Source organism: Pteropus medius, unplaced genomic scaffold (genome assembly GCF_902729225.1).
Source record: "Pteropus medius unplaced genomic scaffold, Ma_sr-lr_union100, whole genome shotgun sequence".
NCBI lineage: Eukaryota > Metazoa > Chordata > Mammalia > Chiroptera > Pteropodidae > Pteropus > Pteropus medius.
In genome coordinates this window covers 1775743-1791199 of record NW_024344370.1, presented here as the reverse complement: position 1 = coordinate 1791199, position 15457 = coordinate 1775743, and the positions used below count along the sequence as shown (strand labels likewise).

At 36.8% G+C, this 15457-nt stretch overlaps 1 protein-coding gene, 1 long non-coding RNA gene and 1 pseudogene across 3 annotated transcripts in view; 1 reads left to right on the top strand and 2 right to left on the bottom strand.

The window, feature by feature from the left end:
• The window catches only part of ITGA1 (integrin subunit alpha 1), a 155864-nt gene extending 148912 nt beyond the window's left edge, over positions 1-6952 (bottom strand). The window contains exon 1 of the mRNA XM_039869916.1: positions 6826-6952. Coding sequence (XP_039725850.1) covers positions 6826-6886 — 61 coding nt within the window. The 5' untranslated portion in view covers positions 6887-6952. The remainder of the gene's footprint in view (positions 1-6825) is intronic.
• A 554-nt stretch (positions 6953-7506) lies between these two features.
• LOC120608165 (uncharacterized) lies at positions 7507-15231 on the top strand. Of its 2 annotated transcripts, none has more exons than XR_005654318.1 (4): positions 7507-7635; positions 8395-8476; positions 13394-13563; positions 14894-15231. It is a non-coding gene; the product is annotated as an uncharacterized LOC120608165 (long non-coding RNA). The 2 variants fall into 2 exon arrangements; XR_005654317.1 differs by having other exon boundaries at positions 7615-7745.
• LOC120608388 (uncharacterized) lies at positions 11281-11396 on the bottom strand (annotated as a pseudogene).
• Positions 15232-15457: the final 226 nt, after the last annotated feature.

Sequence of the window (15457 nt, the reverse complement as noted above, 5' to 3'; positions counted from 1 at the left end):
ATGAGATTGTGCTACTTTGTAAACTATAGAGCTCTATTAACTGTGGAGCTCTATAAATATGTAAGATACTATGGTAAATCTGTAAGAATCCCTGGCTTGAAGCTAGAAATCTGGATAAGACAAAGCATGGGGGCAAGGCCTCACTTTCACGTGATCGTAATTATTCAACTTAGAAAAATAACTGGTTCAGTAAAGTTAACTGATGGATAATCTGTTTGGGTGCATTTATTTATACTAGCCCCTCTTCTCCAGGGAAACCTTGGTCGGCCCTGCTGCCTGAAGTAGTTCATGCACCCTTTGTCAAAAAGGATTACAGTCCTTCCTACTATAATAATATGTTAGAATTGGTTTTATGACAACAGCAAGGGTTATGGGCTCCTGAAAGATAAAAATCTTGTTTGAATATCCTGGGCTTAGCATAATAGGGGCTATATAAATTTTCTTATTTCTCTCTTGTATTTTTTTGCAAGGCTTACTTTTCTTCAACACAAACTAATCTTTTCCTTCCTCTGCTTAGAGCACCTTGGGGGCTCCTCCCATCATTGCTTCTTGGTCTCTTGCCTCTCAGACTGTGAACCTCTGAAGGGCAGAGGCTACCTTTCATTCGTCTTTGTGTTTCTGGAACCCAGCACAACCGTTACATAATCATAGTTATTATATGAAAGAATAAATGGTGGTTCTTTAATTCAGATTTTTTTAACTTGTCTATATCTTAAAATTGAGAAATTACATTCTATTTTATAACATTACTAAAAAATTTTTTAAAAGGTTAGATTCTAGAAACTTTTCACTTTTTGAGATATCATGCTTGGATAAGAAAAATGATTAAACACCTCTTACTGAGGAAAAGGTCTTAAAATGTTTTAAAATAATATATAATGACAATTTTATTATACAAGGTTTGAAAAATGATCTTTACAGAATAAGTACCTAGAACTCTGATTATGAGTATCTAGTTGCAGTTGATTTATAAAGAATGTGCTAACCTCAGATTGTACATGATGCCCATGCGACCTCCACAAGCAAAGCTAAGTGGACGACTGGGAGAATTACTCAGCTAAATTCAGGCAAAGGGTGAAAAGGAAAAGAGAAAGTTTTTTTTTTTTTTTTTAAAGAACTGGTTGTACTATCTAAATTTCCTGTGATTAAAAATACTTACTTGTAATTGTCACCAAACAATACAAAACCTCCTACCAAATAAAGAAAATCTTATCAACAAAAATGTGTGCGGGGGGTGGGTGGGGAGGTGGATGTGTTTTTGTTTGTATGTATACCTATACATTACAGAATCATTTTCTCAAAAATATTACAATAAAATATATAATTTTAAAGACTGGTCAATACCTATGTATTTTCAAACTTTAGTATTTGGCAAACTAAAAGTATAGCTAATAAAATAATTTCGAAAGTACATTGTAATTTGTAATTTGTGATGAGATTATAGGATCCACAATAAAATACACAGATCTTAATCATCTTAATTATTTGACATACTAATGTGATTTAGGTGCCCTAGTCAGATTTAAGTTTTTCCCTTTATTTCAGAAAATCTAAGATAATTCATACAAAGTATATATCTCTACTCCTTTTAATATCTGAATTACAGTGTTTTTTTCAATTCAGATTTCTCAGTTATTTTGTTTATAGAGATCTTCTGTTTGGATAAAACAATATTAATGTTTTCTTACTAAAGTGAATTCTTAACACCAACCAGTGCATACATGTCATTCTCCTTTTAAGACTTAGTGACTTTTTAATCTTCCTTTTAAATTATAAAAGATGTTAGATGAAAATTAAGTCCCTTCATATCTACAGAGCCCTAGTGTTAACCACCAAATGATGACAAAGTTAGGGTTTGCCAAAACTAGAGTCATTGATCCTGTGTGACTGGAATCTTTTTTTTTTTTTTTTTTTTTGATTATTTTATTGTCACCTTTTTCCTGAGGCTTCCTTTTAAAGGTATTTAGAGGAACTTCTGTTCTTGGGATCTAGTGAGGCTTATGATGCCAGAGGAGTAATTAGCCCCTAGATCAGATATAAACTTGGCTCTGGAAGAGAACTAAGAAGAGGACAATGTTCATATCTTTGTATCCAGAAATAGTGTCATTTGTATCCCAAAGGAGTATGTTTTAAATCTTATGATGCAGTTTCTAAAAGTACAAAGAAATGTGATAGAAAGCTACCATGTAGATACACCATATGTTCTTGATTATAATGATCAGATGTACATTTTCCCACATTTAAACATCTCTAAAACTAGGAAGCATCTAACAGACTAGCAATTATAATTGGATTGGCAATTCTCTCTTAGTAGTGATTAAATTATGGTACTCATTCAATTGATGCTATCTTGCATTCATTAGGTATAAATATGGATATACACACACGCAGCAGGTGGGGATATAATAAAGGAGACAATCTGATCTTTTAAGTATTTTGTGAGTTTGTCTATAGTCTATTCTTTCATGAGTTATTCAATAACAAAGTTTCGAGTACACATTATTAGATGCTAAGGATAATAGACAAAGACCCTACCCTCAAGAATGTACGGAAAGCTGGGAAGACAGACAATTAGACATTTAATTGTAATATCATGTGGTACGTTATAGAAGCAAAGGTCCTTGGGGCTTACATGTCTCTGGGGCAAGGGGTCAAATTACTTCACTGGGTTTCTGGGAAATGACATTTCCCCTTTTCTGAGATTTAAATGAAATAAAACATGCAAAGTACTTGACACGGGGCCTGACACATAATATGATCTCAATAAATATGTGCTGTTCATCATTAAGTTGTGTTACTTTATTATTGTATGTTTGACCTTTGTCCCCTAGGAGGTTGAATTCTGCCATTTGGACATACCTGGTGGGAGGACTGGGTACAATGTTAGAGGGTGGGAAGAAAAGCGTATTTATTTCCCCTGCTCCCCCACTCTGGGCTTCAGTTTTAGCAAGAGCTGCATTCCTCTTCCTGTGGCCCAGCTCTAGTCCAGAGGACCCCCTCCCATAGCTGGAGTTCGGTCAAACTGACACTGCGCCCTCCTCAGGCCGAGGAACATAATAGCTTCACTTTTTACTGTTGCTTCAGGTGCTTTCTTCCCACTGTTTGTCCTTAGATGCTCCACCATCTTTTGACAGTTCCTCTGTAAACAGTCCCTTTGTTAAACTGTCTTCAGTTAAATCTTTTATGGGTGCCACTAGTTTTTTGCTGGGTCTTTGACATAGACCAAATAACAATGAAGACTTTTTTGGACATAAGGGAGAACATCTTTCTTAATCATTTTTAAATACTGGAAAACACGAATACAAGACAGTTCTAAACTTAATGGGAAATTTATTGGGATGGTGGTGGTTTGTTGTGACGTAAACCCAGCTTTGAAGGCTGGAGAGAGTTTGTTTAAATGGCAGTGGGTGGTGGGAAGGAAGGGTGGAGTTCTTTTCTAAATGCATGAAATAACAAGACCACATCCACAGTAACAAAATGACCAAGAGGATTTTGAGGAAAGTAAGGAAATGAGAAGTCTGTGGTTAGGGGTTCTAGCACACAGAATAATGGTTTCCCAAAGATGTCCTTGTCCCCAATATCTGGAACCTGTAAATATGTTACCTTATATGACGAAGGGGCTTGGAATATTTGACTAAATTAAGGATCTCGCGATGGAGAGATTATCCTGGATTACTCAGGTGGGCCCAAGGTAATTAGAAAGATCCTCATGAGAAGTAGGCAATAGGATCAGAGTCAGAAGGAAATGTGATGATGAAGCAGAGTCAGAGGAAAGATTTGAAGATGTGACTCTGCTGAGTTGAAGGTGGAGGGTAGAGCCACAAGCCAAGAAATACAGGTGGCCTCTGGAAGCTGGAAATTGATTTTCCCCTAGAGCCTTATATAGAGCCTAAGGATTCGAGGACATTTTGGACTTTACAAAATGGATTCCATGGGAGTCATGACAGTAAAGCCAACTAGCACATAATGGGAATGCCCTTAGGGTATGACCAGACCGCCTATAACCACGGAAATGTCAGCCTCTACTGCAGTTGATAAGCCCCCTGACATCAGGAGCCGATAAGCATAAGATTACACCCTGAAAGGACCATATGAGCTGAACACCTCAGGAAATGTTCGAGCTTGACCTGAGAATCACATGCTGAGAGGCGAAGACTCTGACCTTATGACCAATGCGAAACCACCGGTGCTGCCTGTCTACAGAACGCGCTTTGGAGACACTAAAGACTTTCATCTCTTTGCTCTTTCGCGTAAGACTCTGTACTTTCCCTCTATGTGTGCTGTTTGTTAACTTATGGATACCTGATTGGTTTATCCGAGAAGATTCCACGAAATAAATTTGGCATTATGGAAAGACACAAACGTGTTCAAGAAAAGCAGGACAAGCCTCCAGAAGAAACAACTCTGCTGACACCTTGATTTTAGCCCAATAGGACTTCTGACCTACAGAATTCTAAAATAGTAAATCTGTGTTATTTTAAGTCAAAAAATCTGTGGCAATTTGTTACAACAGCAATAGGAAACTGATACATGGGTCGTAGGAGATAAAGAGTGCTAGATCAGGGCAAACCCTGAACTGTCAGTTGAGAATTTTGGATGTTGTTTGAAAAGAACAAAGAACCACCAAACATTTCGATTAAAGGCTAAGATATAATGAAAATTACTTGTTAAGAAGAAGGATTAGAGGTTGAGTAAATTGGAGACAAGAAGAGATCCCTACGGCAGTGTGCATGGGTAGCTATGGTGATGAGACTCCAGGTTAGGTGTGGACTCTATGTATTGATGAGACGTTTCCAAGAAAACTGATAATATGATGACTGATTGAGAAACCAGCAAAGGAAAGGAAGAAGTCAAATTTCAGATCCTTATGTTGTGAAATGGGCATAAATATAGCATATATGAGGAACCTGTTGATTCAGACACGGTAACTTTTTAAATTCTAAATTTCAATACAATTGAGTAACAGATATATACACGTATACACACAAAGGGGAATTAAATATTATAATGTAGAAATATCTATGTGCTATTTTCAAGTCCTTTCCTGAATCCAGAGAGGCATATTATTCCAACAATTACAGAAAACCCACAGTATGCAACTTGTCACTGTTTTAGGTATGGAGGAATATAGTAGTTGAACCTAAAAAAAATACTTCTCTCTCTCTCTCTCTCTCTCCATATATATATATATATATATATATATATATATATATATATATATATATATATATGTATGTATATATATATATGTATGTATATATATATACACATATACACACACACACACAAAAGTAATTACATGTGTACATAAATAATACAATTATATATAAACAATGTGAAATTGTAACTGCTTCTCTATTAAGTCTAATTCTTGTCTTTTTAGAGGATATGCAAATATCATTTGATTACTTCTGCATTAGTGACTACTTATTTGGTAAAATGAAAAAGGTACTATTTGAATGGTTAGTACACTATTCGGATTTTGCACAACAACAACAAAAAATGCAATCAACCTCCAAAAAATTTGAGCTGGAAAAGCATCATAGGTCAAGAGTAGTGACAGTAGCTGATAAATTAAACCAATCACTGGCTGTAAAGTTGTTCAGAAGTTACCACTGTTTGGATTATTGGACATTTCCTGAGTTGTGGAAAATGTTTGGATGAAAAGTCAGTAGCTCATAATTAACTCTCTTTACACCATCTCTCTATGAAAAGAAAAAAAAAGCTTTGCCAGCTAATATTCCATTTCTAAGTGTTCTTCATAAAAGTTAACAATGCTTGGCCACCTAAGCCAGGGTAAACTGGCTGGATCACCCCTGTTTTTAGTGGTAAAATGCTAAATTAACCGGTACTAATAAGCATGCCAGCAATAAAGACACTGAATAATTGAATACTGATGATATACTAAAGCCAGCCATTAATTAAACCATTAATCAGGTCATTTCCTTAACACAAAAGTTCACCTATCTGCCTTTTCTCTTTCACCATTGCTTTTTCTCCTCGATTAGTAAGTAACTGGTTAAAAAGATCTGACCATGTATTAATCATTTGGAAAATCTTAGAAAATGCTATGATTCAACTCTTTTCTAATTAAATGTAACTTTGCATCTCCACTGTGTTTTTTAAGTCCTTCCTCAGAAATACCCGTTTATATACAAGTAATAATACTACCTTTTGCATTTTAAAAAAGTCTGCTCTGTAATATTTGCAGAATAAATGTCCACTATTCCTTTCTTAATCTCAAAATATTCCTCCTCCTGGGTGCTAATACAGAAACACCATGTCGGGACAAGATCGGGACAAGAAGCAGTTTTGCCTTGCGTTCCTCACTTTCCTTGTTCTGTAGCAGAATAGATTTGAATACTAGACGCAAAGAAAATGCCATAACATCCACTCTTGAACAACCTGAGGGTAAGAACTTTGCCTATAAATCAGGCGCCCTCTAGTTACCTCCCTCCAAAAGGAAGGATGGGGGAGGCCATTCAGCAAAGTCCTAAAATACAATGCATATTGTCGAAACAACTTTAATTTGAAAAGTCAATTCTACCTTGTCAAGTTTTCAGCACTGCCTCCTTCCCTCCTACCATTGGGGTAGAGGGTTTTGAAACGACATCAAAACTAATTCCTATCGAAACCAAAACGCAGAAACTCCTTTCTGTGTTCCAACCTGCCCAGACGACCTGGAGAGCCCGAAAGTGGATCAGGGCTCCCTGCTCCTCTCTGCGCCACAGAAACGCGTACTCCCCCCACTCCCGCCCCCCACCACCCCTTTAAGCCACAAGCCCCGCACGCAGGAGATGCTCAGAGAAAAGCGGGGTCGCTCACCGGTGAGGAGCCAGCAGCAGGCGACAGCGACCCCTGGGTTGGCAGGGCACGGAGGGGCCATGGCCGGAGCGGCCGCAGAGCCCAGGGACGTGCTGGATCGGAGGTCAGGACCCGTCTGGACCGAGAGCAGTAGCCGAGCGCTCGGCCACTCTGCCCACCGTCGCTGTTCTCAGTGGCTGGTCTGGGCGCCCAGGAGCCGCAGAGTGATTTCCTGTGTTTTCGACAAATGCTTCTAAGTCCGCTCCACGCTTTTCATATCCTAGACGGATTGCCACATCGCCCGCCCCTTCGCGCTCTTGGTCTCTGAAATCCCTGGCAGCCTCCCAGGCTCTGTCCGAGACATGGACAAATAAAGCCAGCTTCGCGAGTCCGTGTTTAGGCTAAAGTCCACGAGCTGCAAGGCAAACCTTAAAGGGACATCTGCCTTTCATTGAGAGGGTGATCCCACTCTCCGTGCCAAGTCCCTAAGGTGGTAGGAAGATGAGCGAGGGCTGGACCTTAGGGAGGGTTTCACCGGCCCTGGGGCTCCGCCTTCACACCCTCACTTCTTCCCGGGTCCGGGCAGGGAGGACTCTTTGAAAATGCCGGGACTTCTGGGCCCTTCAGGAGAGGCTGCTTTCCTGAGGTCCGATTGCGCAGAACGCATCAGACTGTCTGCAGAAGTGAGCAGGTCTGGGGTCTCTCTTCCCTCTCCTGCGCCCACTTGAACTTCTCTGTGCAGTCTTCTCGCACTAAGAGAGGCGGACCCGGCGCTGGAGGGGTATCCACTCCGACACGCCCCACTGAGGGCTTTGCTTTCACTTATGGAAGGTTTGCTTCATTTCTGGTGATTCGTGGTTAAAGGGTATTTGCAGCTAGGCTTTTCTTTGAGATTATGATAAGCAGTAGATTGGGAGAAAAAAAAAAGTGGGGAGAAAGAGGTAAGTGCAAGAAGGAAGCGGGAGGGAAGAAAGCGGGGGAGGAAAATAGTCTTCGTAGAAATGGAATGTTGTGTGGGCTATTTGTTTAAGCTGAATTAGAATGTTTGTACACTGGAAATTGAATCTAATAAAGAACTCAGGGTGCTGTGTTTTTGTTTTTTTTTTTCTTCTTGCTACAGACTTTGTAAGACTGCATTAAGTTTTGTTCATGTTACTCCCTCTTTCCCCATTCCCACTACTCTAAGAGACTGAGAATAGGGAAATTGACCAGGCAAAAATGCCCCTCCCTGGGAGACCTGGGCTGAAAGAAGCCCCAGGAGTTTACAATGCTTCCTCTGCCTGCTGAGTTGTACAACCTCTCTAAGTCAGACGCCACAACCACATATAAGCTTCACCTAATACTTGCTATTTTTAAAGCCACAGTGTCTTAGGAACTTTGAGAATTTCAAAGAAAGGTAAGATGTGGGTGAATGGATTCGTGTTTACATGTGGTAGAGGATTTGTATTCAGCTCCATTGATTGGATTCAATTCAATTCAATTCAATTCAATTCAATTCAATTCAATTCAATTAAATCCAATCCAATCCAATCCAATCCAATCCAATCCAATCCAATCCAATCCAACAACTAATTGAGTCTTTCTATCTAGCAAGTCTGGGGCTAGGCAGGACAAGAGTGCCACCCAAAGGAGGACTCATTGCCTAGAACACAATACAGATGACACAGTACAGGTAACACAAGGAAAGGGAAAGGAGATGGCTTCAAGAATGATTAAATAAATCGCCAAATAGACAACTGCAGGGATTAAAATTTTAAAAAGATGAAAGTTAAAGAAATTTAATGAAGATGGAAAATGGGGTGGGCTGAGCTGGAAGGTCGAAAGCCATCAAATCTCACCTCTAATTTACGTATTTGAAGTGTTCCACTAGTTAGTAAATATATGGAAAATCCTGTTTTCCTTGTTTCCAGCTTTAATTTTTCTCATTTCTCAGTGCTATCTTCAAAATTGTGCAAGTAGATCTCTAGAAAAATTGCATTATGTTGACTCATAGTTCAATCTCATCAGATTTTCATAATTCAGTCTCATTACTTAGGCTTCTTTGCCTGCATTCAATGGTCTCATATCTCAGTCTGGCTTTCCAATCTCTCTCTTATCTTCATTAACCTGATATCATCAACCTGCTTCCTGCTGTTCCTGGGAAAACTTTGCCATGGAATACCTTCCCTGGGTACATTTCATCTTCCTGTCTATAATCTCATTTATGTCTCATGCCTTTCAGTATAACTCACTGGGCTTTGCACAATAATTAATAAATACTGATTAATTGACTAATGCTATATTTTTATAATTGCAACAAATATTTGATTCAAAAATATTGTGGTTTTATTGTAAAAAAGATTTTCTCCAAATTGCTCAATTTTTAAAAATAGATAATGGTGTGTTTATATATGAATGCGTGTATAAGTATATTTATACACATATGGACTTCTAGAAAATTGCAATATATTAAATTAGAAAAAAGAGAAATTTTTAAATTTATATCTTATTGAAATAAAGTAGGATTAAAACATACTTATAATATGGTCAAGGCTATAATTACTGGGAACTTTTTTTTTTTAGGTTAATAAATACTTTGATTTTAAATATTTTTTTATCTTCTCTAGGACTGATAAACTTATAGTGATAACCACCACTACTACTGCTGAGCTTAAAGTTAATTTTCATATGTGTTGTGAATCTTATGGCAATATCGACTGATCTTTATGTCAAATCAAGACAAATATAGAGACTGAGAAAATAGCTATTGCTGGAGAATTACATTTAGAATCAGTGCTCATTTCCTGAACTTCAATAAATCTAAACATAAATCAATGTCAGGCAAGCTGTTTTCTTAACCAATTTTATCCCTACTGATAGGAAGACATGCCATTGAATAAACTGAAGCTTCGAGAAGACAAAAACCAGGGTCACAAACTAGTGATTATATGTAGTCACTTGATGGCAGTTGTGAAGCTCTAGACTTTATAGTATATACTCTTCTATTTTAAAAGATGCCTAATCTGATCAGATCATTTTTAGGGTTTGGAAATATGGGTGAAAATTAAAAGTATACAAAAGGGGTTAGAGATTGAACAGGTTAAGAATTTTGAAAGCAGGGTTTATAAAATGAGGGAATAGTAATTGAGTTTACTGAACAATAATCTCAAAAAGAAAAACATTTATTTTCTATCAAAATAGTCTCCTTAGTGGTTATCTATATAATGCATAAAATTACTGAATTAAGTAAGATTCTAGAGCTGGACTGCTTAGATTCAAACCCTGGAACCACCATATGGTAACTGTGTGATTCAGGAAAAGTATATAGTTTCTCTAAGCTTCAATTTTCTCAAATGTAAAATAGGAATGAAAATACTGCCTCTCTCTGAAGGCTGTTGTAAAGATTAAATGAAACAAAACCTACAAAGCATTTAGCACAATGCCTGGATTAAAATAAGTGCTTAATAGAAATGAATCATTTTTCTTCTTGGTAGCAGGAGAACTAGTGTTAGACAGACAATGGAAACACAGGGCAGGGCCTATCAGTGATGGGCCCTCTTGGAACTGATATAATTTGATGCGCATCAGAAGGGAACTTTAGTGTTTGACTGAAAACATCTCCATCAGCTCCTATGATTGTTTCTGGAATCTTCACCTTTACAATATTTTCTTTGGGTTAGGAAATTATCTTGAAGATACCCCTATAAAATGAGTATATATTAAGAAATTAGAACCCATTATGACATTCACCAGGATTTGCTTTTTAAATTAGCTACCTGTTAAAGAGATTTTTTTTCTTTTTGGAAATAAGAGAAGATAATTTCACTAAGGGGTTTGAAATAGAAGAAGGTCTAGAGTTCTGCTTCTGCTGTATTTCAGGGTTCTTTGCCAGTAAGATCATGAGTTCTCAAAGCAGCAGGATAAAAAAAGTTTCTCCCATCTGAGTAGAGGGCTGGTATCAATTTTACTCAATAGTAAATAATTTTTAAATTGATTTATGTTAAAATAATAGCTTTTTTGAATAAGAAAAATACAAAATGATGTTTCTAAAAAAAGTTAAATATGAAGTTTCAAGTACATTTTAAGGTAGCATCAAAGTGTATTTCATCACCCACCCCTTCCCACCTCTAGGGGCTTCAACGTAAGTGCTATTGTCTAGAACTCCTGATTTTACAAAGATTTCACAAAAATTCAGATTTCTGAATGTTACTGTGTGTGTAAAAGCACCCCAAGGCAGTGATGGTAACTCACAGGGCTTACCCTTACGGGCAGCTTAGTCTAGTTCAATAATTTCAAACTTCCTGCTAAGTATTAGATTCTAAGCCTATGTTCTGCAGAGGCAAAAATGGGTAGGACAATTGATTTTCTGTCTGTCTGTCTGTCTGTCTGTCTGTCTGTCTGTCTTTCTGTCTTTCTGTCTTTCTTTCTTTCTTTCTTTCTTTCTTTCTTTCTTTCTTTCTTTCTTTCTTTCTTTCTTTCTTTCTTTAAAATTGTTTATGCCTACAGCATCTGGTCTTCTTAGGTGGTCTCCCATCCAAGTACTAACCAGGCCCAACCCTACTTAGCTTCTGAGATCAGACATCAGGCTTGTTCAGGGTGGCATGGCCATAACCATGGACTGTGGCTCCACTGGGGCACAAACCCAGGACCTTCTGTGTATAAAGCAAATGTGCTAACTGCTACACTATGGAACCACGTCCGAACAGTTGATTTCCTACCGGAAATATGCTGTAATTAGGAATAGAAAACAAGCAGTTTTGTCCTCACTTCTAACACTGACATATTTCATTTTAAGCCTGTTAAATTAAACAGTCTAGTGAAATTACTATATTAGTTGCACTGCTAGAACTTGAGATTGCCTTTCCTATGACCAAAATAAAATCGCAGTGGTGTGGAGCTTGAACTTCACCAGCAACCAACAATTTCTTTTTCTTTTTTCTTTTTTTGGTTATTGCATAATATTCTCGTGTGAGTGTTTTTTCACTTAAAATGTAGACTAGGTATTCCTCCCACCCTATTTCCTGAATAAGTCTGTGCCAGAAGCCTGTTCCAAAGACATTTGGGTAACTGGTACTGATGAAAAAAATGAACTTTAAGATTCTGGTGAGGTGCAGTTTTTAACACTGTAGGAAACTTCTCTAAAACTTATTGGCAGACGTCAACAAAGGGTGACACACTTGGGCTGCAGTGGGGGAGGGTGTACTGGGGTGGTGCCCTGGCAAGAATATTCAATTCGTGGCACTCTCTGACTCAGAATAACCACCACTGATGGGCAGTAACATTTTAGCTGTGTTGCTGGATCCCTTAATTTGAAATTTGAATTAATTATATTTTAAACTAAGGGGTGATTCTAGGATTATTTGAGCAGCTTGATTTAGTTATTTTCCTTTAACCAATTTCTAAAAAGTTAAATCAAGGAGATGGGCTCTAAAATCCCAGAATTGCAACAAATAAATGATTAGTTAGAAATTAAACCAAGAAAACTGGTATTTCTTGTTAATGAGACTGGGTCACTAAATATATATGTATGGTATACTCTTTAGAATTTAATAAAAAGTAAATATTTCAAGAAAAAGTGTCTATTGACATAAATAGTTTGTTTAACAATTATGTGGCTATTTCCATCTGTTTAACCAGACCATAATCTATACCAAGATAGTCAGCATCCACCCCCATGTAATTCAGTCATTCAAATAGTTATGGAATTACTTCTGTACGGCAGGAAGTCTTTTAGGAACTGGGAATTCAAAGATATTGATGTGCTAGGCCCTATCCTTAAGGAAATTCACAACCTACCTAGAGCTATGCTTAGAATGCTCTCCCAAATTGCATCAGACAATTTCCTAGAATGAAGGATAAAATCAACAAGAAAAAAAGACAGGGTTTCATAGAGATAGCAGCACTGAAATTTAGCCTCATAGGAAGTAAGCAGAAGGTTTCACAGGCAGAGAAAAGGGGACATGGGTATTCTAGGCAAGAAGCAGCATGCAATAGATGAATAGAATGGAATAAAAGTTAAGATAAGCAAGTGAAGTTGGGACCAGATTTGAAAGTATCTCAGAAGGATTCCAAGGAATTTGGACTCCTCACAAACACAGAATATTTTCAGAGTTCTGAGTGACATATTCAAACTTGTTTTTAACTCTGTTTTTATTTTTTTTCTCTTATTTCCAGAAGTGGCTTGATTTAATGTAATTTTTATAGTAGAGGAAATAAAATATATTAAATCCATGAAGCACACCTTGAAAGTTCTATCCCTTGAATTTTTATGCAATGTGCTTCATAGTAATAAGAAGAATTTTAAGTACCTGCTATGGAATTATGGCTAAATTTATCCAAGCTATAAAAAGTAATAGAACAGGTGATTATAATATTAAGTGTATAGATGAGACTAATAAAAAATGATAATATTAATTAGGCAATTACATGTTTATATTGCAGGGAAGAATTTCACAGTCACACAAATGAGAACTATAAAAAAGGAAACTTTTTATGACTATTTTTTTCTTTCGAGCCCCCACTATACTGTACTAAAAGATAATTCAGTGTTTCCCTCTCTTTTTTCTTTTTCTGGATTGACTTTAGTTTTATTTTTTTCCCCTAATTTAAGTCTTGCTGAAAAGGAAAGGAAAATGGAAGAGAATGTGACCAAAGGAATGAGTTTTCCTTTTCGAAGAGCTACAGAAAGTTGCTGAACCCCTTGGATGACAAAGGAGTCATACAAGTTATAAGAATTGAGAGAAATTGGGGAATCCTAATGGAGTATGAGTGACTACAAAGGTAAGGGTGGGAAGAATCCAGATATAGCCCAAACAACCTTAAAACAACCAAAACTTAAAACAAAACGTAAAACAACCTGTCATTTGCTAGCACCTGGCAGCTGCACAAGAACTATTCGATACCTGCTCGTTATTCGCGGGACTAACAGTTGCTTTGTGTAAGAAGACTATATCATCCATATCAGGACCCAGTGATTTAAAAGTTCTCCAGCAGTCATAGCCAGCTGTTGTGTTGTCCTGAGTACATCTTGAATCAATCCACACATGACTACCCACAAAGACAATATAACTAGGTCACTTAAAACATTCTAAGTTGGGCTCTGGGTCCCTGGGGGAGTGGTGGTAATGTAAAAAGGAAAATAACCACTCCCACCCACCCCACCTGTGTTTGTGGGGGACTGACTGGAACCAGATTAAAATTTTTATTTGAGTTGGGACATAAAAAAAAATCCCTTACATACATTTATAAAAATGAATTATATTTAATTAATCTAAAAATGATTATTGGTGTTTAGCAAAATTAGACATAAAAATGCTTAGAAACAAGGCCTAGTAAGTTGCAAACTATATATATCTGGCACCTGACCATATCCTAACTGATATTTATGTTTATCTTTTACAGGATCTTATAGCTCATTTTCACAATGACCATCCTGACAAAACCACACAAACAGTAGTATAATAAAAAATTTTGACTTAAATTTAATCTAGCTAGAGTAACAATACTTAGATTTTTCTTATCGTCTCCACAAAAATTAATGTTGAGACTGTTTTGTATTTTATGTCGCTACAAGTTAGGGAAAGTAAATTAAAATTTTCTACTTTGTGGTGATCAAAACTGACTGTTCCGATGAGAATTTTATTTCATGAAAATGTCTTAATGAAAGACTCATTTTGAGTGGACAATAGTAATAGGCATATTTGTGTAATATTAAAACAAACAAGAAGGGAGAACTATTTTCAGAATTACGAAGTAAATACCTCCAAAAATATACTCCTCCCTAAAAGCCATAGAAACATTGACAAAAAAAAAATCGTCAAAATCAAGTTTTTCAGACTTCTGAGATTAAACAAAGAGTTTTATAAATATATATATATATAAATATATATATTTATATTTATATATTTATATATATATTATATATATATATATACTTTAATCTCAGACTTCTGAGATTAAAGTTTTATATATATATAATATATATATTATATATATATAATATATATATATTATATATATATATATTTTTTAATTAAAAAAAAGCAGCTGAATCTCAAAAAACAGTACACTGGCATTTTAATTTGCTCTATTTCCATCCCCTTCTTCTTAGCTCTGTGCTACCTTGAAAGCAAATGGCCTCACAACTAGAGTAACTGAAAATTAGCAGTCTAGCAGCCACTGCAGGTGGCAGAACAGCTTTGGATCTCCCCAAATCCTCAGTGCAAGGGAATTATCACTATTTGTCCTGAATGGAAGCTCCCTGAAAAGCTCAATTCTCAAGATTTGTTTTCATTTGGGCTGATTCAGAGTTAGCTCTGTGAAAGTAACCCTATTTCAAGGACATTTGTTAAAAAAAAAAAATCTCTGGCTATTGTTTAACACCGTAACAGCCCGAGGCAGCAATACCTATGGGGACTAACAAGAGGCTGATTGAAAAATACAAAAGGAGAAACAAGATGCCCATAGGGAACTTTGAAAAGATCCAATATATTCATGAGAATCTAGAAGGACATGTACATGTGCAGGGCTGTGTGTATGCTCTGAAAAGACCTTAGAAGACCCTGACCTCTGGCTGACCTTGAAGCTCTGTGCAATCAGGAAGTAAAGGCTAAAGCAGTTTTAACTGACTGCTGGAGCACTGAAGATGTGCCCTAACATGCAGAGAGAGCCCTTC